Source organism: Necator americanus, chromosome II (assembly GCF_031761385.1).
Source record: "Necator americanus strain Aroian chromosome II, whole genome shotgun sequence".
NCBI lineage: Eukaryota > Metazoa > Nematoda > Chromadorea > Rhabditida > Ancylostomatidae > Necator > Necator americanus.
The window spans coordinates 26,350,027-26,374,581 of record NC_087372.1 but is presented as its reverse complement, the minus strand read 5'-3'; the positions used below and the strand labels follow the sequence as shown (position 1 = coordinate 26,374,581).

Here is a 24,555-nt window from a genome sequence, read left to right as displayed (position 1 = left end):
ACAATATCCCTCTGAGATAAGATTTACCTCATTTCAGCGAACTCATAATGCTTTGGTACCCAACGCCACTCAACCGTTAATGAACATATCATTGAGCGATCACAACTTCTTTGTCCCACCACGACCTAATTATCGCCTTGGACGCTCTCTTCTTGGACTGACTTCCGAAAATCTCACATTTTACAATATTTTTATTTCAGATGCATTTCCGAACTCTCCTGAGATTTTCCAGAAACGCTCTGAAAGTCTTTGACAGTCAAAGAGGACACTCGTATTGCGTTGATCGTAAGCCTTAAATAATTCACTCTTCATCTTGTTTAGTTTCTTTTCCGTATGTTATTGTTATTTCCATTTCTTGCTGGCAGCAGCTCGTTATTAAAGCTTTCTGTGGTGTGATAAGGAAAAACAACTATCTGGAGCTGAGATGTTTAGCTTTCAAGAATACTTCGCCACGTGATTTAGACAAAAACAAAGGAAAAAACAACACAGCCCATGTTTTTGTGCTGTAGTACTTGCTGGGATAATATCGCTTAATAATTAGAAAACCTGAATCCAAGGGTGGATCAACAAGAGAATAAAAAGGAGATTTTTGATTTTTTTTCAGTTCTCTAACTATTCTTTGAACTTAAATTTTTGAACAAATTTTTAAGCATATTTCACAATTTCATATTTAGCAATTATTTAGGAGGACATTGTATTGAAACTATGCTAGACAACGTATTGGTTCCCTTCAAATTAATTTTACAGCCTACCCTTCAAATTAATTTTACAGCTTCCATGGGCCTTGATGCCGACGTCGTAGAAGTTCAAAAAATGGCTAATGATTTTGCGCGGAAAGAAATGTATCCGAACATGGCAAAATGGGACAAAGAGGTTCCTATTACTCTTATTTGTGCAAAAGGACTTTTCTCAAACCTTTTTTCTTAGGAACACTTCCCTGTCGATGTAATGAGACATGCAGGAGAATTGGGATTTGGAGCTATTTACTGTAAGGAGGATTACGGTGGATGTGGTTTGAGCAGGCTGCACGCAGCTGTGATCTACGAGCAACTCGCCATTGGATGTGTTTCGACTGCTGCTTACATGAGTATTCACAACATGTAAGTATTTGCATGCCTTTCTTAGAAGGAAACAAGCATCACCTTTCTAGTTAGAAAAAAGAGAGAGGAAAATTGGCCCACAGTTGAAAACCGCTCCGCCTTATGTGTAACAGCTTTTGCGATATTGCACCAGAAACGAAGACTTTTGTCGGAGTGTCCTGATAGCCGCACTCCCGTTGATAGCTCGACCGTGGATTGCTGCGAAAGTCGGACCAACAAAATATGGATGTTCCGTTACGCAAAACTAGCCACTCTGACGGTTGATAATGAACTGTGCCAAGCGCAAAAAATGCCATCGAAACCACCATAAAAATTCTGTAAATCTCAGGAAGGCGATGTTCTTGATTTGTACTTCACATAAGCGACCAGGTTCAATTAAAAAACCTGGAAAATCCTGGTCGAAACGACTATTTTTGTCGTGATTTCACTACTATAGGGCTGCTTGGATGCTCGATACATGGGGATCGGAAGCGTTGCGTGAAAAGCACATCCCGCCCCTGGCAACCTTCGAACATCTCGCCTCTTACTGCCTGACGGAGCCGAATTCTGGTGAGTGTGCACAACTGAAAATGGCGTTTTATTAATGCATGCTACACTTCATATTTATATGTTGTGCATACAATTGCTACGAATTCTTGTTGGGAAGCGAAAACCTTTGCCCTCACTCGTGAAATTTCATGAACTCACTCGTTCTTCTAGGGTCCGACGCAGCGAGCATACGGACCTGTGCTCGGCGCGAAGGTGATTATTACGTGGTAAACGGATCGAAAGCATTCATCAGTGGAGCAGGATCATCTGATGTGTGAGTATTCCGTACTATTTTTCGTATTTCGGGTTCCCCTGATGTTCCTTTGATATCCTTTCGAAGTTTATGTGATTTTCAATCTCAGTCCGCCTAAACTGTGCTTTGCAGCTATGTGGTGATGCTTCGCCATGATGGACAGCCGGGTGCGAAGGGGATTTTCTGTTTGTTAATTGAAGACGGCATGGAAGGATTCAGTCAAGGGAAAAAGGAAAGCAAACTCGGCTGGAACACTCAACCCACTCGTATTCTCACATTCGAAGACGTTAAGGTTCGTATCTACGCGACTTACGCATAACTAAATGGGTGAGATCTGCCGTTCGGGATTATCAATTCGTAGAGATTCAAAATCGTTGTAAAGATTACCTACAAAAACCCTTCAACTGCAAAAATTCATTCTAGTATGAACGTGAACGGGTGAAACTGTGCACAAATTTTGATTTCCACAAGAAAAGTCGGCATCAATCGATAGTTGATAGTCGATAAAGTCGACAAAGGACACTAATGTTTGATAGGTCGTGTCGCGATTGAACACGATCGGTGACGATGCTCTATGCTCTAAAACACTATAGTGAGAAGATTTCTATTCCTTCTGGTTATGCACGGTTAGGTTCCTCCTGTTATCAGTGTCGCCATATCTAAAAAAAAGAAGGAAAAACACATCAGGATAAAAGTCATCACAGGTACCAGTAACGAATCAGATTGGACCAGATAACTACGGTTTCAACATGGCCATGGAAGGTTTAAACGGCGGCAGAGTGAACATCGCCAGCTGCTCGTTAGGAGCCGCTCAGCAATGTCTCGATCTAGCGATTGCTCACTTGAAGGTACGCCTTCCAGTAACCTCCCATGTTTTCTCATTAATCCTACGATTTCATGTTTTAGGTGCGGAAACAGTTCGGCAAACGACTCGCTGACTTCCAGTGGAATCAGTTCAAACTTGCTGAGATGGCTACAAAATTGCATACCAGTAGGTAGGTATTCCACTGCGCAGTCGGGCTGTCGGTTGTGTCTTCATCTAAAAATTGTACATATTATGTATACACATAAAGTAAAATAGATGTAAATATACATAAATATATATCGGTAAAACAAAAAGCATCAAACTGGTCAGTTTAGCCTATGAATTAGCTCTTTACATTCATAAGATTGAGAAAGAAAAGGAATGAAGACGCCAAAAGTGCTAGTGTTTCTAGATTTTCTCCTCACATAGCATTCAGTTGTTCATTCATTCGTGTTGTGGAAGTAATAGATAGAGATAGATATGCGTTGGCGAACATTTTAGCACCATTTTGCTCATTTTCTGAAAGGCCGAAGGAGTTGCGGCTTGTTCTCAATACTTTTGCGTCAGTGCTTTTTTTCTGCCCATATCCTTCTTTTGTAATAATTAATGTTAAATTAATGTAATAATTTTGGAATGAGATGAATTCACGAGAGTACTGACCTACAGATTAATTGTGCGCGATGCAACACGTCACCTGGATGCTCACTCGATCCACGCACCTTCTTTGTGTGCAATGGCAAAACTTCACGCCACTGAAAACTGCTCGCAGGTGAGATTCGGACGGAATCTTGCGACCAGACATTGTGGAAGTTCTCTATTTAATTGATTTAGGTAGTCAACCAAGCTTTGCAAATGTTTGGTGGTTATGGATTCCTGAAGGACTACCCGCTACAGCAATATCTTCGTGACATACGGGTAAGTGCGTGTTGTGAATAATTACGGTAATACTTGCTGTTCTTTTTTCTCGTTGTTGTTTCCTGTTGTTCTTTTTATTCAGAGCTACCTTTGTTTTAAAGGTTTCACCATCCTGAATTTTAGGTGCATGAAATTTTGGAAGGGACAAACGAGATAATGCGACTAATGATCGGACGTGATTTGCTTTCGAACGAGACTTATGGATCTATGTAGTTTCATATTGCGTACCATCTGTCTCCTATTCATTTATTTTGTTTTTATTTTGTTATTTTACTCCAGAGTTGTGAGAATATTAGGACCAGTATAGGGAACGGTTAGCTGCTCCACACTGCGCAAAACTGATGTGTGTAATTGGATTGAGTTTGGTAGCTTTTGCATTGGGTTACCATTAATTTGACCACTAATCTAACTTATTGAAATCTTACTGTGATGTTTACTGAATGCACTTATTTATCACTTCTTCTTTTTCTGAACAACAAAATGATGAGATGAGTAACTCACTCCTTCATTTTTTTATTTCCTAGCCTTCTTTTTTGTCTACTGTTACTACTGCTTCATGATTGTTCTCCTGAGCACAACCTCATCATTCTGCGCAACCAGGAAAGGCATTATGTCATAATTGTAATGTTTTATAACTAATTGTTTTAATAACTGGCTAACTAAATATCAGTGATAATTTTAGTGTTTATTAATTTATAACCTCTTGATACCTCCGTGCTTAATGTGTACTGCATCACAATCATCATATAATTGTGCCTTCTCAATATCTGTGTTTTCAGAATGTGAATAGTAAATTATTCTTCCGTCTTGTATGTGGAATCCAATGCATCTTCGAAATGTATATGAGTGTAAAAAATTACTTTAAAAGTCTGGGATATTCAAAAGGGTAAGGAGAAAAAAGGAAATGAGAAATAGTCTTCTTCAGCGGAAATCCTGACGAAAGGATGGTCGTCTTTGAAAAGTGTTTCGTTAAAGCCAAAATTATTTAAAGGCATCATCCCACGAATCTGAGGTGGTACGGATTTCAGGTTAAGTACTCGTAAACGGGAGAGTAGATTATGGGGGGGGGGGGGGGGTGATTCCGTCAATTTCTTCCTAATTGCCCTAAAAAACGGCCTGGAGGATACGGCTTCGGGCGTTCTGGCGCGCTACTTTCTACAAAGAGTTCAGTTGGAGCGCGCCAGCATTCTGCACGCGCCGCATCTTCCGGGCCGTTTTTTACGGCAATTAGGAAGAAGTGGACGGAATCACCCTCTCTCCATAATCTACTATCCCGTATACGAATACTCCGCCTGGAATCCGTGCCACCTCAGATTCGTAGGGTGATGCCTTTTTCAAAGATGAGCGCTTTGAGAGAAATATGATCGGCGGACGTAGAAGCAATCGTCATGAAAACGAAACTAAAAAATGTTTCTTTCTAGAAATGAGGATTTCCAGCAATAGTCAAACAGATTCCTTAGTTTCTTCCAGGTCTGGTGATGGCCAGTCTGTTTTCTTCTATCGAAATAAATTAGATCGACATATGTGATTTGGAGAGACCTGGATCAACAGAGTATGAGTACACCGATTCGAAGTATGGACGAATTTTCGGGTTGATGAAACTGATCACACTTGACATTGAAATGTTCTTTTCTGCCTTCAATTTAGACGATAGGGGGGCCGCAACCAAAAGTTGTGTTGTGTATGGAGAAGTAATGCTTGGAATTATCCTTATCATTACCACCATGGTGGTCGAACAATTGTTGCGTGTTAAGAAGAAATTCATTTCTTCCTTTTTCTAAACAAAAACCTATAACAAACCAGTAAACGAGCGAGCGATAAACTCTGTGTGGTCTTGTGTTTACAGACATCGCGCCCATGACGATGCAATGTCGTGGTTCGTGGCCTTGAACATCTCTCTGCTTCTTACCAGTTGCATTAAGTTGCTGCAACTTTTTTCTGTATTGGGTACAGAAAAACTGCGTAACTGCGTAACTTAAAACGTAATAAAGTGTGTAACACTAACGTTAAACATATCATACATCGTTCCATGCTAAGTCCTTCAACAATAGATTCTCCGAACCTTTTCTGCAACAGTACACATCAACAGAAGCGTTGTATTTATGTAAGTGTAGGTTCACAGTTCTCCTTCCGTACAACCTCAAAAAAAGATCTAGGAGAAAAATCTCTTAGAATCGGGTAGTTTGCCTTGTCTGTCTTTTATAAAGTTTGTCTCAGGGAGTTGCTTGTGGTCAAAAATGTTTCACTATCTCTCTTGTCCCGGTTTCCCTGAAATTGGGGTACGCGTGCCGCGGACTCTGTAACTATAGAAGCAACACTGTATATGATACTCGTAATCCCATCATATAAGTTCAGTACTATTTGTAAATCAGTAAAGAACTTAGTGAAAGTTCAGGACGTGAATACACAACAATTGGAAACACTGGAGCCCTCGGGAACCTTTTTCGGAGAGGATCAGATAGCTCCCGAACGCTACACACTCGTGATAGAACCCGCCTCCAAGTATCCATTTTTGGTGCGTTTTGCAGCAATGGTTGTGAACATATGGACATATCACTCGCGAACGTATTTTATAATATTTAGATAATTAATAATAAAGAGTTGCAACCAATCTTACGCAGGTCGTGCCTGCTTTTTAAAAAGAGAATATTTCAGTTGGTAGCAATTGTAAACAAAAGTACAGTTTTGGAAAACGAAGCTGATGCTGCTCTGTAAACCAACTACTATCTTTTTGTGTTAATTTTTTAGCGCGATCGAAGGTTCGAAACGGTTCCGTGGCAAAAGGCCCTTCATCCCATTGGCTCTGGGAGGATAGAAACACTGATGGATACAACGGCTGGCCCCCATAAGCCATTGTGTATGCCAATATACATAAAACCTCAACGATTTTGAATTGCAGTCAAACATGTGGGCGGATTGATACGCCAGAGATTTTTCTTCTTTACTTTTCCTAGTGAGGTGTGTGCGCAAAGATGGAATATCTCAAGTATTCACATTAACCGTAAAGACAGAATTTAATTACCGCTGGGGAATGGAGGGAGGGGGAACCACCTTGAAGAACGAGAACAAGTGAATTGAAACTCAAGTGAGGTTTCTAAGTCCTCAATAACTCTTCCATTTTTTAGAGATCGTTCTTAATTACGAATCAAATTGAATAGAAGGAGCTGCAGAGAAGGGAAAGTGTCTACTTTGATGGTGTGCTTCGTTTTCGGTGTTAGCAGCGATAAGAGTTTTTTTTAAACCCCACATCCGAGCACTTTTGGCTTAGCACGTCTCTGAACGCTCCATTGTGTTTTTCATCTTGCTATCGTCGAATCATTGTATTCAATGAGTTACCAGCACTTTGCTGTGGCTAATGTCTGTCCCTTTCTCCTCCTATTTTGGTTTTTCTCCTCTTATGTTCACTTTTCCTATACACGAGAAAGGTTAAAATTGTTTCTAAGTAGGAGTACACATTTTTATCGTATAATTAGTGCGTGAATATCAGTAACAATTCAAATTTATATATCACCGACTATTTAGAATGAAGTGCAGTTCATCATCATTCGGCAGATAATTTGTTCAGAAATTCCTATGATACATCCTGACCACGGGCTAAAGCGCTTCGAAAAAGTTCGAAAAAAAAAATCCTTCGAGAAAATTGTATTTAGCTCAGAACTAACAACTGCTTTTTGAACGGAATCACTGCACACCAGATCCTGATGCGCAAATTACGCTTTGAAGTGGAGGTTGTCGTCGACGTCACTGCCTACTCGTTCTTGGTCAGTGTCAAGGTAGTCTTGCAACGGTTAGTTGAAAATATATGGGATGCTCACTATTTGTCCGCGCCATTCGTCTCTATTCGAGTACTTACTCTCTCTGGGTCCCGTCAGGTCCGTCAAGATCATGAAGTGCTTTCAATTTTATCTGCGTAGCACAGTAGATCAAAATGGGGCTCCTATTCACAGTTGCTAATCATTCAATTGGTCGTGCACACACCTGATCTCCACTAGCCGATGACTCAACGGATACTTCACCAGGACAAGGCTCAGTGGATATTTCACTAGGACTCTTCGCGCCTCACATACTATTTCAGTGTACTTAAGTGCCTGCACCAACCAAGTACTTCACACATTTTGCTTCCATTGGAGCTGGTGACATCCTCAAAAGTGTCTGGTCTTCTACATTCTTCTACATTTGAAGAAAAAGAAAGAAAAAGAAATGAAAGGAAAAAAGAAACACAACGCCCACGAAGACTCCTTGGCACAAAGCATGAGTATGTCCGACCACTGGTATTTCGACCATATAAATTCACCCTGTGCACGAGCCGCATCCAAGTGCGAGCGGTCGAGGATCAGTGATGTCTTCTAATCGGCTTCTCAACTGAGACAAATGAATAAGCTGCTGAGAGGACCGGAACGTGTACATATAAGCGTGTTCTAACGTAAATACGAACTAAAGTGGTTGTCAGCCCATTTTTTAGGACGATTAGGAGGAGATGAGCAGAACCACCCCGGATACCGCCATCTACAACCCCATCTAGCAAGGAGTCTTCGTGGGCATTCGTCGTACATTTTCAGTCTTCATAATTTTCTTTCCCCAATGATGGACTTCAGAGCTGTGGGCACCACTCAAGGTTAAGCAATACATAGGAATTTAATGGACGTAATAAGACTTTGGAATCATTGGTATGAGCAGAAAATGAGGTATGAGTTAGAAAGGTTTGGAAAATGTTTTCACAAGCTCTACTTGAGACATAAGAGATCTGTCCTTCAAACGAAAGTTTGCGATCAATGATAACTCCAAGATTTTCACTTTATTTTACTTTACTTTATTTTCGCGAGTTCAAAGTGCTCCTTCAAGAACACAGTTGTAGTAAAGATGTTTTTCTAAATGACGAACAAATGTTTTCTACATACTGAGTGGCAATTTATAAGTAACATTTCAATCTTTCATAGCTAAATTAGCTTAAGCGCTGGAAACAACTGAACACAAATCACTAACGAACTGCAACAGTTTGATGCCACAAGCATATTAAATAACTAAAAGCTGCAACTTTTTAACTAGACTTCAATAAACCTGTAAAGAATAACAAACTTCTCGATTTGCGAAAAGAAGCGGAAATCAAAGTAATCTTGAGGCCGGTATGACGTTTTTGCTGCACCTCGTCTAGTTCAGATCAATTCCGTCGTTTCTCACTTCCAGAGTTGAACGTCTGGGAACAAATATTTGATAAACCCGCTCTTTTCTCGTCATTGTATGTTGTTTCGCTATGAGATATCAATTGTTTCTTGTCATTCACTGCCGTTATCGCAGTTTTTTCTAAAACCACATTCTGTTTGTGTTCCAGGAGAAATATGTGGTCTCGAATGTCGTGTCGGGGAATCTCTTGTAGCGCTCTTGCGTGCAGGTACAATTAGAAAACTTCACGAGTCGAAGTTAAAAAAGTATAGAATCCAGTAATTTTTTGAGGAATTACTTGAATCTGATTCTAATTCTTCTCTTCTTCTTATTTCTAATTCTTCTTTAGAATTTACCGGAATATATAATCTCCAGAAGTACTCCTTGCCCACCATCTCTGTATTTCTGTGTGTGTCTTTCTGATCCTATGTAACTTTGAAGAAAGGCTAGTTTGCAAAGAATGGATTTGAGAGCTGTCACCGAATTTCATGATCAAACTTGGGATTTCCGGGGTTTCCGAAATTGTAAAAAGCAAAGGGAGAAAGATAAAGAACAAAGAAATAAAAAATAAGAGAAATAAAGAGACTAGACTACTCTTATCTCGAGTGATCTCGAAGATCTCGGCCTGAGGTTGTTGCGAGACCCTTAAGCACACTTCCACACAGGATCGCTTTCCAGACCTTCATGTTTCTTTTTTTTTAGCCCACACCATCGCCTTCTTTTGACTACCTCTATTCTTTATCCTTTTGACTGACAATCCACTTCTTGAGAACGCCAGAAGAGTAGTGTATAAATCGCACCTGCCCTACGAATGTTTCCGTCATCCTTCAGTGCTGAAGGGTTTACTAACGTCCATGTACGAGTTTCGATAAACTTCGGTAGCGCAGTCGGTAAGAGGTTGCGCTGTGGCTACAATCGATCGGAGGTTCGAATCGGCCCTAGTTCAAAGTAAGCCTAAATTGGTACCAGGCTTGCCTGGGAGGATAAAAACACTGCCTTGGCACATCGGCTAGCTACCACAAGTCATAGTAATTCTGGACGCGTGTTCATAAACCTCAACAAAGTCTGGGTTGAAGTCGAACGCGTAGGCGCATCCCCACAGAGATTGATCAACGCCGTGCACATTGTCCTTTTATCCTTTAAAAGACTTCTTATTGGAAAAATCCAAGGCCATTTGAAGATGACAGCGTCTCGAACTTTGGTTTTCAACTGCAGCTTGCAACACTTCAACATGTGTCCAAACGTGGCAGTGTTCTAGTGGAAAGGCAGGATTAGGAGATAACTGATGGATGTTCACAAAAGTTGAGTTTGAGCCCGAAAGAAACTACACGAAACTTCCGGACGCGTTATTACTTTCGCCTTCATCTTCGACGGCAAGCAACAACAATATTTTAAAAAAGAAAACGTGCAAAAACTGATGGACCACGTTACATTTTTGCGGCGTGCTACATACACCTCTGAGACTAAAATTCCTGAGAGTCTTAGTTTTAGTGTTAAAGATAACTAATGTTAGTAATATACATTACAATCAGCGTTCTCCGACCGTTAAGAACGCGCTAGTTGCGCTGAAGCGAGTAATGGCCGGCTGTGTGAGTGAAGGTGCAACTTTGTCTTCATATGCTGAAAAAATAGAAGATTTTTTTCTATCGTTTTAATAATTTTTATCACTGCATTGTGTCATCATGTAATTGATTTATATTCTATTATCACCATTATTGCTACTAAGAAAAAAAAAACTGCTCAGCACTGACTTGTCCTTTTGTGCTGCGATAACGCGTTGCACTGAGATCCGGAATCGCTGGAGGTTTATTGAGACAGGCTATACAATGCACCAAGTCTGTGTTTTTATCTTGATAGACAAGCACCAATCAATCGACCTAGGAGGGAAGCAAAGTTCGGTTGGCCCAGGACGATTTCGAACCACCATGCAGTCCCATGGAAAGTTATTGCAAAGCACCTGGGCGAATATAGATTACATGCAGGTGACAGCTAATGCAGTACAATTGCAGACGCCAGCAGCTCATAAAATTTCTGAATGAAACTGCAATTCTCTGAGAAGTACAGAACAAAAATGAAATAAAATCAAGTAGTTATGATATGCAAGAAGAAGATAATTGGTGTATTTTCTACAGAAACAAAGACTGAGAAGAGAAGGAATGAAAAGGGTTCGATGCATTCATTGATGTGGGAAATAAAAAATAATTCCTTAAAGGCAGCACCTCACCAATCTGGGGTGGCACGGCTTTCAGGTGGAGGGTTCCTATGCGGGGCCGCAGATTATGGAGAGGATAGTGATTCTGTCCATTCCTTCCTAATTGCCGTTAAAAAACGGCCCGGAAGATGCGGCGTGTGCAGAAGGCTGGTGCGCTCCAATCGAACTCGTTGTGAAAAATAGGGAGCCGGGTCGCTCGAAGCCGTATCGTCCGGGCCGTTTTTGACGGCAATTAGGAAGAAATGGACGGAATCACCCTTCTCTCCATAATCTACGATCCCGTATACGAATACTCCACCTGAAACCCGCACGGGATGATGCTTTTAACATGTGATTTCTGCACAATGATGGTGGACGTTAGTTATTTTCATGTCGGTGACCGTCCGTTATAGCAACTTGAATCGTCCTCTAATTCGAGCCTACGTATGGGCAGCTCCTATTCTTCCAGGTAGGTAACGTCTGCTTCGCTGTCAGTCCGTAGGTGGCTTCTTTATCGAACATCGTGTCTTCCAGTGTTTTGTCGCAAGATCATTTAGACCTGTTACCTTTCGTGTTTTCCTTCGTTTCAGATCTGTCATTGCTTATCTGGTGCATATGGAGCTAAAGAAGCCGCTGGTAAAGGAACTCTTCTGGTAAGATGCTTTCAAGGCAGTCACGGCAACGCTTTGGCACTATCTTCCAGTACATCTGCATGCTTTCATGTTCGTCAGTGACGCGATAGGAATTTTCAGTCTCATGGAGCGAGTAGGTATACGGATGTCCTCGATGTTGATATGTGATACGTTCCTCATCGCGCTTCTCGTACCTGTTATAGACTTCATCGCTTTCATTGCATTCTACCGACATTTTGGAGTCTTATTGTTGAGCAAACTTGACAGAAGATTTTTTTTCTCGCGTACCCTAGGTTTTACTTTCTATCTCCATAGATATTTTTCTTTATCATCTGATGACAGGGTTGTGCTGTGACAAGCAAGGTGCTCTGACTATCTTATGACCAACAATCTGCCAAAGATGAGGGTCCAGATCGATGCGAGAGAAAACGTGAGCTTCATTCCTCAGACCCTCCACTTCACTCAAGCAGATTTCTCACAGATCCTCGTGGCTTTGTTTTGGCGCTGCTGTTTCAAATATGAGAATAAGAGAACGATGTTGCATTTCGTGGAGTATAATATCTCGCGTTCGTAATTTCTGGTCGTCTTATCAGGACGTCAGTTTGCATTGTAGCGCTCCCGGTGTAAAAGGTGACCAAGCAAGATTGTCAGTGGAGATTTCATGCTTGTAATGAAGTTTTGCCAAACGGCAACTTACAGAAGAGCACTTACATCTTGGTTATCATATATTATCTTTGGTTATCATATGAGATAAAATGAGATTTTTGGCTGTCTCTCGCACAATCCTGATCTATAGTTGTGTCTGCCAAGGTACCTTTCTATTTAAGCAGCTTCAAGAACTTGTGCTTTACTTAAAGGCATCGCCCCACGAATCTGAGGTGGTGCAGATTTCAGGTGGAGTGTTCGTATACGGGATGGGAGACTACGGAGAGGGAGGTGATTCCGTCCATTTCTTGCTAATTGCCGTAAAAAACGGCCCAGAAGATGCGGCGTCGCACGAGGCTGGCCCGCTCCAATCGAACCTCTTGTACAAAATGGTGCGCAAAAACGAATGAAGCCGTATCTTCCAAGAAATGGACGGAATCACCCCCCTCTCCGTAGTCTCCCATCCCGTATACGAATACTCCACCTGAAATCTGCACCACCTCAGATTCGTGGGGTGCTGCCTTTAACTCTATCAGCCGACCTAGGACCGAGAAGAAGTGAAGTGGTCCTTCTTCATTGTTAATGACCCCATCTATCAGACGATCGCTCAAGCGCTGCACCGTTTTTGTTACATGAAGCTCTGAGACACTTTTGCGAATATTCAATTGCTCACGTCTGGAGTGAAATTGAAGACTCTGAACCACTCAGAGTGCCGTTCGTCTTGCTTTGAGACTATGCTGCCCCCTGCTCCATTCTAGTGCGGTAGCTAGCTTTCGCCCTACCTTTTCGGCAACATACTAGTGTTCATTGTTGCGATATTGGTCCTGGCACCGCTGTGGGACTTTAGCACACCGTATAATTGCCTTCCGATATCCCCTATCCTAAACACCTAGGAACTTCACATATTTTCCACACTTGCTGAGGTCTGCGAATGTGCGTCCGTTCTTGTGGGCACGTTTAGATTCACGTCGATTTTTTGACTTTATCAACCATATAGAGTGGATCTTCTTCTGCTGACCTATTATACGGACATGTCACAAAACTTCAGCTTTCAATTTTCTCGACACCCTCTCAAGGATAATGTCACCTTCGTTCTGCAGTTAACTTTTACCTGCCACCCGAGAACCAGCCAGCCAGTTACGAAGGCCGACATTGTTTATTCTTTCGAATATTTGTACGTTAGTATAAGGATAAAGATGCATAAAGATCAGTTCGGATGTATTAAGCGAATATTCAAAAGTCAGCCGTACGCCTTCAACTCTTGAACATTCCCGTTGGAAACGTGTTGAAAATCACGGCGAAAGATTAACAATATAAAAGGTACAGTGTTCTCGTTGTTTGCTTAGTTCCAAAAAAGTTACAAAAGTTACAAAAAAGGACATTCTTTTGACAACTCCTCGCATTTCCTTCGCAATGCTCAGCTCATGCGGGACGAACATAGCGGTACAACCGCACGACTGAAAAACCTTGCTGCCGTGCTCTCATGGAATAAGCCTAAGACGCCTCTTGCACAGGAAACATACTTTCCTTCAACGATTCAGAAGCCAGTATGATGATTTCTTGTCACAACTGGTTGCAAAACCCAGTGTTCTGTAGAATGCTTGGTCACGGTTGCTGAGAAGTCTATTCCTGAGTCCATTTTATTGGTTGCTGATGTCTTCGGTGCCTTTTCGTGTTTTTTTTTTGCAAATGTTTTGAAAGTATACGAAAAATACGTGCATAAGTTCCATGCGTGAAAGCTTCAGAAGTAAAGGGTAAGCAGGTACCGCAAAGTGTTTCGTAACAAAATTAATGAATGTAGAAAGGGAACAACAAGTAGAAAAAAACGAAGTTGGAAGGAACAGACAACATCAAATGACGTTACAAGACATTGCAAATTAAGAGAAAAATGAAGAAAGAAACGAAAAATAAGCCACATAACATTGCAGAACTAAGAACAGTCAAAAAAAAATGATTGCAAAAATTGTTTACTATCATGATATACAATAATGAGCTTAGTCCGCGCGCGCGCGTGTGCGTGTGTGTGTGTGTGTGTGTGCGCGACGGGCCCACAGCTATAAAAGCTATAAAATGGGTTGCGAGGGGTCCTGCGGTGTCGGATGGGTGCGCCGGTGCCAGATACCCGTATAAGGGGTGTGACGGGTCCACCGGCGCCAAGATACCTATGGAAGAGGTGTGACGGGTCCACCGGCGCCAGATACCTATAGAACGGGTGTGACGGGTCCACCGGCGCCAGATACCTATAGAAGGGGTGCGATGGGTCCACCGGCGCCAGATTGCTATAATATGGGGTGCGACGGATCCAACGGCGTCGGTGAATCCGATTATTGGTGCGCAATAACTTAGTGTGCAAGACGCAAAAGATAGATGGTTACAACCGAATGAGCGCTTTGGTTTTCACCTTTACGACTCCTCCGCATGTCTATTTCCTTCTTCGTTCGCCTCAAGTTGGAAGCATGCCGTTCTGAGAAAGTGGAAACACGCATGAGGATGATGTCTTTCACGTAATTTAATGTTAAAACATCATTCTGTGATAAGTATTGGAGAAATCAGGAGGAAAACAAATCTTTCGCGTAATACTTTTAAACTTTGTCTAGAATATATTGGTGTGGATTGTTTGAAGCTGAAGTTCGAATGTTCTCCAAATGTAGAACTGACGCGTTGTGAAAGAAGACTATGAAATCTTTCGCTTTTAGTTATAATATAAAAAAGGAAGAAAGACAATTGGAGATACACAAGTCCATTTTCTCAGAAAATGCCACTACTGTTAATTTCCATTGATTAGTGAAGGGGAGCGAAGCGAACACCAAAAGTCTGAAGTCCGGCTTTAGCCGGACGTTCAGACTGGTGTAACAATAAGTTTAATACGAATCCTTGGCAAAGAAAAAAAAGCAAAAACGCGAGAAATATGGCCTGGTCAAAAGTTCGCAATTTCGTTCCATTGTGCTGCTGACGGACATACAACTGACGTGTGGGCGGTTCGCTCATCGCTCAACTCTTCCTTCGAACTGGAAGCCGAACATTTGTGCTGAGCGAAGGCTTCCTCACGAGCGCAACCGCTTACTTGATCGTAAATAGTCCGGTTACCGCCCAACCCATCAATACGATTTTCAGCACCCGTCGTCACTCCGGCAAAAGGCCTGATTTGTGGTGCAAATGGCAAGGTTCTACAGCCGGGCTCCCCTACACCTAAAGGCAGCATACTACGAATCTAAGATGGTACTGATTTCAGGTGGAGTATCCGTATACGGGGTCGTAGATTATGGAGACCGGGGTGGTTCCGCTCATCTCTCCCTGAGTCAGCCGGCCCCTGAATGCTGTTTTGTACGATGCCTTCTACTGCAGCGCGCCACCCTTACACACGTAGCGTCCTTTGCTGCTTATCGGGGGAGTTCGAATTGATTTTCGACGAATCGCAGGGCGAAGGCAGGCAGGGCAAGAGGTGGGGCGTTGGAATATGTAGCGTCGTACAAAACAGCATTCTGGAGGCGGCTGTTTGCAGTGATGCAAGAAGAGATGAGCGGAACTACCCCCGTCTACATAATCTACGACACCGCATACGGATACTCCACCTGAAATCCGCACCTCAGATTCGTGGTAGCTGCCTTTAAGAAAAGGGATGGCGTAGCTTGATCACGCCACCGTCAATTGATCAATATCTACCGAGGATCTATGAACTATGCTGGAAGCTTTATAAACAGTTTCAATTGAACCAAGCAGATCCGGACTATGACTACGTGTTCTGTCATTACTGCGGTTATAAATGTTTGATTTTCTGGAGCTAATTTAATTTACTACAGTATGAGATCTTTCAGAAAAGCTTTGGCTCGTAATTCTAGTTGCTTTGGTAGTTTTTGAAATGGGCGTGTGGTTCTATTACTAGTTATCTTAGGGCAGCCCCAGTGTTCGCGGACAAGAACGAGGTAGCGTTCCCAATCGAAGGGAAACAACCTAGAGTCTCTGACGTAAGGAATGCTTTCACAAAGATTAAGTCAGGTGCGTTGCTCTGCAAATTTAACACGTTTTCTCATTTTCTTAGTGCTAGTTGTCATAAAGAATTACTGTTTGTGAAGCTTACTATAACACTTTTTTTACGTTTTTTTTTCCAATTTTCTCTCCGACTTATCAGTCTTTACGCTAGATTTGTTGAGAAATACTGGCAATATTTTATGCATCTCGTAACTTACAGCTTAGTGTTCTTAGTCTTGGGGCCACTACCTAAGTAACTATGCATAACTAACTGTAAATAATAGTTCAGCAGATGGAAGCTGAGGGAAGGAAGGGTCAGATACCAAAAACATGTGTACCCTATGGCGTTCCATGTGGCGAGGTGCAGACAGCGTCACAATCGAGCTGGGATCTTTGCTAGCTGCACTCGGACTGCACAGATGAGTGGAGCTACTGAGGATCCCCTCGATCCGAACCGCTAGCTACACCGCGCCGCCCAGAGCGCGCCTATCTACGCAACTACACACCAAACTTCAGGTCGGTTTGATCTGACTACTATGAACTATTTCTCAAGTTAAATTGATGCCCACACCTGAGCCGATTTTAGTGTCCTTGCTAGAAAAGTTGAAGTTTTTTGAAAAGTATTTTGCAGTTTACATTGGTTACTGTTGCTTATTCGTGATCGTTTAGGCGGAAGGGAGTTATGGAAGGGCACCCTAAAAAGTGCGTCTCAATCGCCACCTGACCAGTGTTCTTGAAGTATCAGCCACCAAATAGGGTTGACTGATTTGGTAACTACCTTAATTAGCATAACTTCTTCGATAGACCAATCCTCTTTCTTTTTTTTTGTGGAAATTCGTTATTTTGGCTACCAAAGCCTCTGTTTTGAAGTCTAACAGCTAAAATAATCAGTTCAAATTCATTGTGGTTTGGAGGTTGATTGCAAAATATTTCCAAAAATCGCCCTATATAACAATCTATGGCGATTTTCTCCAATTCATTTTCCAATTAACGGAAACGCTAGTGTTTTGTCTTCGAGAAAGACTTATCAAAGATAGTCGAGTCAAAACGACATGAAGCACGGTGTAGTTGCGTAATCGGTTGCCCTTGAAGCGGTGCAACGGAGCGTAGCGGTATGGATCGAGTGTGGACCCCCTTTTTGGCCCGTTCACGATGGTCCCACCTCGATTTGAACCGCTGCCTCCACCACGCCGCTTCGAGCGCAACCGCTTGTGCAACTGCACCGTGCTTCATGTCGTTTTGACTCTACTATACCAGAAGAAAGATGCAAAGGCTCTTAGGACGGCTATTGAAACTAACTAGATGGATTTCAAAGCTACATAAGAAGAATCAGTAATGCGTCAACATTCTTTGTAAAAGGACGCAGTTACGAATGAAATATACGGAACTTCCTCACAATTTCCAAAGACTCAAAGATGTAAACTAGCACATATCCCTCTCCTCCTGAAGCGGAACACGTTCCTTATATGTTTTGTTACAGTATGATATTCTTGCATATTTGAGCGATGTTTCTTTCGCGGAATACTCCTCAACAAAACTCGGATGCTGCTTTCATGCATCTTCTTCACTACTCCATTAGATGGAATTTCGAATTGTTGAATTCCTCTACTTTCTTTCGATTATAGAAATTTAATAAATCTCTAACAAGAAACCATTGTCAGTGCAGCAGCTAAGCAGTTCCAATATAGATGGAAAAATTTGATCGTGTGGAAATTAGAGCACTTGAATTAAGTATCAGGTGACAATGAAGGTGATCGTTCTTTTCGCGATCTGGAGTGAAAACTGCATGTTGAAACTGAAATAAGAAGTTTTCGTCATTGAAATTATCTGTCTCCAATAGTCGAAAATCCAACACTGCTGAAGCTGCGTTAGTTTTTACTCGTCTTTATTCGGCTGAGAATTCTGGAACAAATTTATGGATTCACGACTGTTACAGGTGATAACATCTACGTTCACGGGGTCGCAGCAACACCGACTCCACTTCTGAAAGGACTCTGCGAGCATGCTAAGGCCAACAACCTCAAGGGAATCAAACTTCACCATCTCCATCTTGAAGGGGAAACACCTTGGACGGCACCAGACGTACGCGGTACGTTATCTTCCATAGAGAGTAGTGTTTTTCTTATTTGGATATTTGAAATAAAATCACATCACTATTTTGTACATTTCTTAAAATTAAGGTCGTATTCGATCCAATAGCTTGTTCACTGGCACAAACCTTCGTGGAGCTGTCAATGAAGGTGTGGTTATGAGTCTTTTTGTCTGTTTTTTTTTTCTGTTGTTTTTTAACCGAAAGATGTCATTTTCAGGTGTTGCTGATTTCAACTCTTGTTTTCTACAGGAGGTTCCTCTGCTATTCCGTAGAGGAGCCATCAAACTAAATGCTGCAATCATTCACGTACTTATTTTTCATATTTCTTTCTATTACCACATTTGCCGTGTTACCCATCTATCTCATCCTTGCAAGAATGTTTCAAAATTTTAAATAGTGGTAAAGGTACGGTCTTTCAAAGCGAATTTGCTTGTAACTGACTATCGTTTAGCTCTGTAGCCTGATTTTATAGTAGATCCAAAACTATATGAAGGACGGTAGAGTTGCGTAAGCGGCTGCGCTCGAAGCGGTGCGGTGGAGCGTAGCGGTTAGGATCGAGTGAAGACCCCTTGTTTGCTACAGTTCGTGGTGGTCCCATCTCGATTCCAACTGGTATCTCCACTATGCCGCTTCAAGCACAAGCGCTTACGCAACTGCGCCGTGCTTCTTGTCGTTTCGACCAGACTTATAGTCTGACTAAAACGACCTGAAGATCGGTGTACTTGCGTACACGGATGCCCTCGAAGCGGTGCGGTAGAGATAACGGTTGGGTTTGAGTGGGACCATCGCTGGCTTCATCCATCTCTGTAGTCTTAGTGGAGCTAATTACAGGTCATTCTGAGCCCACTGCATTCTGAGATAGCAAAATATCGTTTTTCTAAGGTTTAACGGTTTCTTTACATGAAATGTTGTCCTACGAATCTCTCAATTTTGCGATTCATTAGCTTCTCAAATCCTAGCGACTAGAGGTATACTATGTCAGTTAATTGCTTTTCAATATGATAACGAATGTACTCTTGTTATAACCTAACGACACTGCTATGGAGGATCTCAGAAATTGAGTGTTGTGAGTGAACACATTTGAGTAGTCTTCAATTATCTTTGGCGTTCGAAACTGTGGTGCTACACCGCAATTGTATTGCAGAACATATCCCATGCTTGGATCATAGCACTCCTCTTAGTCCAACAGTTTCTCTTTTTTTCTGTATTGTAGTTCTTTTGGTAAATGTATTCATATTCGATTGTTATGAAATACAAACTTCTTTCTTCAGGTTTCGCCTCCTGATGAGAAGGGCTACTGCACACTGGGAACATCGGTGGCTGCAGCAAGAGGAGCTGTTACGAATGCAGATCACATTATCGGTTGGGGAACTCTGACTGCGTTTTATTTAGACATGCAACCCTTTGCTGATTTGTTTCCAGCTATGGTAAACAAACACATGCCTAGAACTTTCGGGGACACTGTCATTCACTCGTCGCGCATTGACGTTCTTGTTGAAGACCATACCTTTAAACTCCATGAGCGACATATCGGAAAAGATAGCGAGGAGGAAAAGAAGATTGGGCAAATCATTGCAGAAAGTTTGGTTGAGAATGGGGCTACTCTTCAGATGGGTAAGTTTCTACTTCTTATCAAGACCAGACAATCTGAATAATCGTGTAATCAGCCGGAATTCTCTGCTTTGAATGATTCATTTTCCAAGTAAAGAGAAAATAACTTTTCTGAATCAGTAAATTGAATCCTTTTTTGAAATTGATAGAAGCACCAATTCAGTGTTGTGTTCAATTATGATTTCACAGATTAGTACAAGTTTCGTCGTCTGACAGTAAAAATGGGGAGGATGAGGGGGGGTCGTAGGCCGGAGCTTGTGGCGCCTATATTTCTGAGACGCTCTATCTTACTTTTTGCTCTTAGTAACTCTAGCTTACATGTTATAGATCTTCTAAGACTAATGCTAAGGTCTTGGTACCCCGATTGATTTAGTTATTTAATTCCAGAAATAAGGCCACTGATTGCCCCCCCGGGGTATTCCTTCAGATAATTTGGAGCTTTCTCCTGTACAGTTGATACTTCGATTTTTCTACGATTTCATATAAATGCTATTATTTCGTCGCCACTAGCCTAACATTCTTTCCCTTTATAGACAGTATCTAACTTCATGTACAAATTAATTATTGCTGATTATTTGTAAGGTATTGGAGCCGTCCCAGATGCTGCCCTCGCTGCCTTAAAAAATCACAAAGATCTGGGTATTCATACTGAAATGTTCTCTGATGGCGTGTTAGATCTTATTAAATGTAGTGCAATTACAAATAGCAAAAAGGTTAGTTTTAAGTGTTTCTCGTTCTTTTTCTGCTGTGCGTATGCCGTGTTTCTTTCGTAGCTGTAGCGTTTCCATTTTTTACGACGTCCATTTCGTTAGTCTATTTTTTAGGTTGTTTATCCTGGGAAGCTAGTTGTTGGTTTTGTGTATGGATCAACCAAACTATATAACTTCTTAAACGACAATCCTCTCGTGCTATTCGGCGACATCCAATGGGTGAACGATCCCGCTATCATACGCCAAAATCCCAAAGTGACCGCTATTAATTCGGCTGTCGAGGTTGATCTCACTGGCCAAGGTACATATTCAGTAGTACGAGCAACTTCTTTACTTCAATGCAATTGTTGCAGTTGTTGCTGATTCTGTCGGCAAGCGTTTCTTGTCTGGCTTCGGCGGTCAGGTGGACTTCATTCGTGGTGCTGCTATCGGAGATGACGGACTTGGCAAACCCATCATTGCTCTCCCATCCATCTCCAAAAAAGGGCAGAGTAAGATAGTCCCTTACATCAATGAGGTTTGTCACAAGCTACAATCACAATTTCTTCTTTACTTTTCGAATAAATTGAAAGCATATTCCCTCACATGTCCATTTTGTTAATTCAGGGAGCCGGCGTTGTGACTACGAGATCTCACGTACACTATGTTGTGACCGAGCATGGTATTGCCCAGTTGTGGGGAAAGAACATGCGACAACGGGCGTACGAGCTAATCAAAATTGCACATCCTTCTCAACGAGAATTCCTCGAGAAATCCGCTTTTGAGAGATTGAAAGTGAGTTTTTGTTTTAAGAATATACGTCGTATACAAATTATCATCGACCCCGATGAGAGGTAATGGGCGTGGTATAAAGTACCGTTCGCTGTTATGGTTACTTTTCGTGGCATAACCACTTGTACAGTCCAGAAGTGCGGCAGGCAACGCTCTGCCCACTCGTTACTTCGCTCACATTAATTGCACCGTTCTCTGCCTACTAAACAATAAATATATTCCACTGAAACACCGACTCGGATTGAGATGTCTGACGTGCTCAGATTTGCGTATTTTACCTCCTTCTATCGACGATTCTTCTCACAATCTAATGCTCATCTGTGTCTAGCTTTCGACATGCTTCGCACTGCTGACGGAAAGCCGGAGATCTTCCTTGAGTTAGAACGCCGAAGCCATCGTGCCGAACGAACTTTAGAAGATCCTTTTGAAGTGTTCCGTGGCGGGTATCATCTTGGACGTGATACCAGCAACAGGCCCTCCCTGTGTAGCAGAGTGCTGGGAAAACTGTCGAGTCGAACAGTTGAGCACGGAGGTATTGGTCCGTGTTTACTTCATAACGTCCCTGATGGATTCGAAAGGCACGTGCTGCTCTCATTGTTCTGTTAAGTTCTTCCTCCACTTCGTTCTCTTAAATTCAAAAACACTCGTAGTACATGCACGGTAAAAATCCCCGCTATTTGTTAAACTTCAAGTTGTATTGCTCGGTTCTCGCAATAGACATCCTTTAAAGATTGTCTTCTTCCTAATCAGTCGCAGTTCTGTTCTGCTTCTTGCTTCGTTATTTCCTGCTGTTTCACTGGCAGTTACTGAAAAGAGAATGATGTCGTCTGTGAAATGAAAGTTTGAGGAGAATCTTCCAATAACACGTATGGCCCTTTTCTTCCTAAGCAAGTGATTTTATTATCCACCGTAATGCATCCGTGAACAATTTCGGCGATGTGGTATCTTCTTCGCGTACCTGAGAAGGGTGATTCCGTCCATTTCTTCCTAATTGCCGTAAGAAACGGCCCGGACGACATGGCTTCGAGCGATCTGACCCCCTATTTTCTACTACGGGTTCGATTAGAGCGCGCCAGCCTTGTCCACGCGCCGCATCTTCCGGGCCGTTTTTTTTACGGCAATTAGTAAGAAATAGACGGAATCACTCCCCTGTCCGTAATCTACTATCCCGTATAAGAATACTCCGCCTGAAATCCGTACCACTTCAGAGTCGTGGGGTGATGCCTTCAAACCTAAAAATATGCATTATTGTGAGGCAGCTGAAATCCCCGAGTATGAATGTTACTTTTACATAGCTGATTGAAAGTCATAGGGTTCGTATTCAGTTGTTACTTCCGGATGTTCCGAAGCCCCATCTCCCCATTTCCGTCACTAGATACTCCCTTCACACATGTCCAATAATTAACGACTGCTCAGGTGACAATTCGACAGAGGTTCTATTCAGATTCGTCTGTTTGTTTTATTCCTTGCTTCCTCAACTTTTCTTAGTACAAAGTTATAGGATTCCACTGACATAGTTGCGTAATCGTTCGTGATGCTGTGTTCATTTGGCCCATCACTACGATATTTTTCCTCTTTTTTGCATTTTCTTGTCTTCCGTATTATGCTTTGCTTATCAAACATAATGGCAAAGATAAGAAGACTATTATGCGATATTTATTTACTTGTTGCCTTTTTATCCGTGCTAAGAAGACTGCAGGTCGGGTTGATAGAAGTTCTTGAGATTAATAAGTACAATCGAAGCTGCGCGCCATCTTTCAGGTGATGCCGTCAGCCGACTAGACGGGGGACTTGTGAAGGCTATGTATGTTCCGCACTATCACATTTTATTTCTCTTGTTGAAGCTTTTATTGCCTTTTGTTAATGTCCGTGCTTTGTAAAGCGACAAAAGTGGAGTCATTCGTAGACATGTGGATTTTGTTGTCGTAATCCTCTTTACGTTCTGCTTTGATGCAAAATTGTTGTCAATATTTGCTCAAGTTTAAGTATAAAGCAAATAGTTTCGTTGGATGTATCACTGTTACTTTCTCACTGTTTAAGGTTGGAAGTCGAACTGCTGAAATTACAACAATTTCACAAAGTCATTACTTCACTTATTAACAATGTTACTGGAACGAACAACAAACATAGTCACCTCGGTGACGGATGCGATATCGCTATTTTTCTTTGCTTCCATCCGGATAATATGAGTGAAGTGGTGTTTATTTAACTTGAATCCGTACTTTTAGGATTATGAAGAGTTGAGAACCGTAAGACTTGTTATCGTAGAAGCATTTAATTACAGATAGCCTCCAATAAACCGTCTATTGCTTGAACAGACGGATCTAAAACGTGAAGTAGCAATCAGCCTCTAGTATGAAGTAAGACCCCCGTCAGAGGTACTTGAATATCTGGTTGAGACGACCATATCTTCACTAAATGATAATATCAGCGAAGTGATGCCAAAGTGCGAAAGGTGCAGGATCACTGTTGACGCCACAGTATCTCGCAATAAAGACGCCGCTAATGCTCGACTACGGAACAAAGCACGGAGATGTTTTTCATGTGACTGTGATTACGTTCTGTCGCCGGATGCGACTAGGACTCTGCTTATTATCAATGAATCATTACAAGAATGCTAGTAACGCTCGTCCGCTAAAGTTATCATCTTTGCTTCTGCGACCCGTATAAGTGCTAATCAAAGCAGTGCAAAACAATGATAGTAACAACAATTAGAGCTGGCTAATACTGTTGATATTTTTCGAGACAGCTACCTCCCCAGCCTGTTTATTGGAATCTCTTTTCGAATCCTATGTATTCAAGAAGACCACGAACCTACAGTGTCTCTGTCTCTCTTCGAAATTGTTCCAAGAATACCGAAACTAGTATTAACACAACTACAACTTATCGAATGCCGAACGAAACAAAAAAAGGTACAAGCGAAACAAAAGCAGGGTAAAACGAAAAGGTGCTCATGCCTTCTCTAAAGGTTATGAGGGCTCCCGTTGTGATGATTGTCGATGTTGTTTTTTTGTTAAATGGAGCGTATCATTCAACTGACATAGTACAAAAACTCTAAGGAATTCGTAGATCACGAACAAAACAAAAGAGGTGCAAGGGATGTAGGCTACAGACCCCAGCGTGGCTCCGCCCAACCCCCAACTTGCACAAACTGCGTAGGAACTGTGTTTGTT

The 24,555-nt window shown here is 41.9% G+C and overlaps 2 protein-coding genes across 3 annotated transcripts; both read left to right on the top strand.

Annotated features, from left to right (window-relative positions):
* Positions 1-200: 200 nt before the first annotated feature.
* On the top strand, positions 201-3,814 carry RB195_019541 (uncharacterized protein; the record flags this gene model as incomplete). The annotated part of the gene is made up of 11 exons (XM_064187436.1): positions 201-285; positions 773-873; positions 928-1,100; positions 1,537-1,649; positions 1,800-1,902; positions 2,014-2,173; positions 2,586-2,729; positions 2,788-2,876; positions 3,353-3,455; positions 3,518-3,601; positions 3,725-3,814. 11 exons carry the CDS (start codon positions 201-203, stop codon positions 3,812-3,814), a joined length of 1,245 nt encoding a protein of 414 aa, XP_064043317.1.
* A 5,123-nt stretch (positions 3,815-8,937) lies between these two features.
* On the top strand, positions 8,938-23,164 carry RB195_019540 (uncharacterized protein; the record flags this gene model as incomplete). 2 transcript variants are annotated; one of them, XM_064187434.1, is made up of 12 exons in its annotated part: positions 8,938-8,990; positions 16,122-16,225; positions 18,135-18,287; positions 18,379-18,438; positions 18,508-18,596; positions 19,562-19,652; positions 19,713-19,904; positions 20,484-20,614; positions 20,726-20,912; positions 20,965-21,128; positions 21,218-21,385; positions 23,144-23,164. In XM_064187434.1, 12 exons carry the CDS (start codon positions 8,938-8,940, stop codon positions 23,162-23,164), a joined length of 1,413 nt encoding a protein of 470 aa, XP_064043315.1. The 2 variants fall into 2 exon arrangements, with proteins under 2 accessions (XP_064043315.1, XP_064043316.1); XM_064187435.1 differs by having other exon boundaries at positions 8,950-8,990.
* Between the last annotated feature and the right edge of the window lie 1,391 nt (positions 23,165-24,555).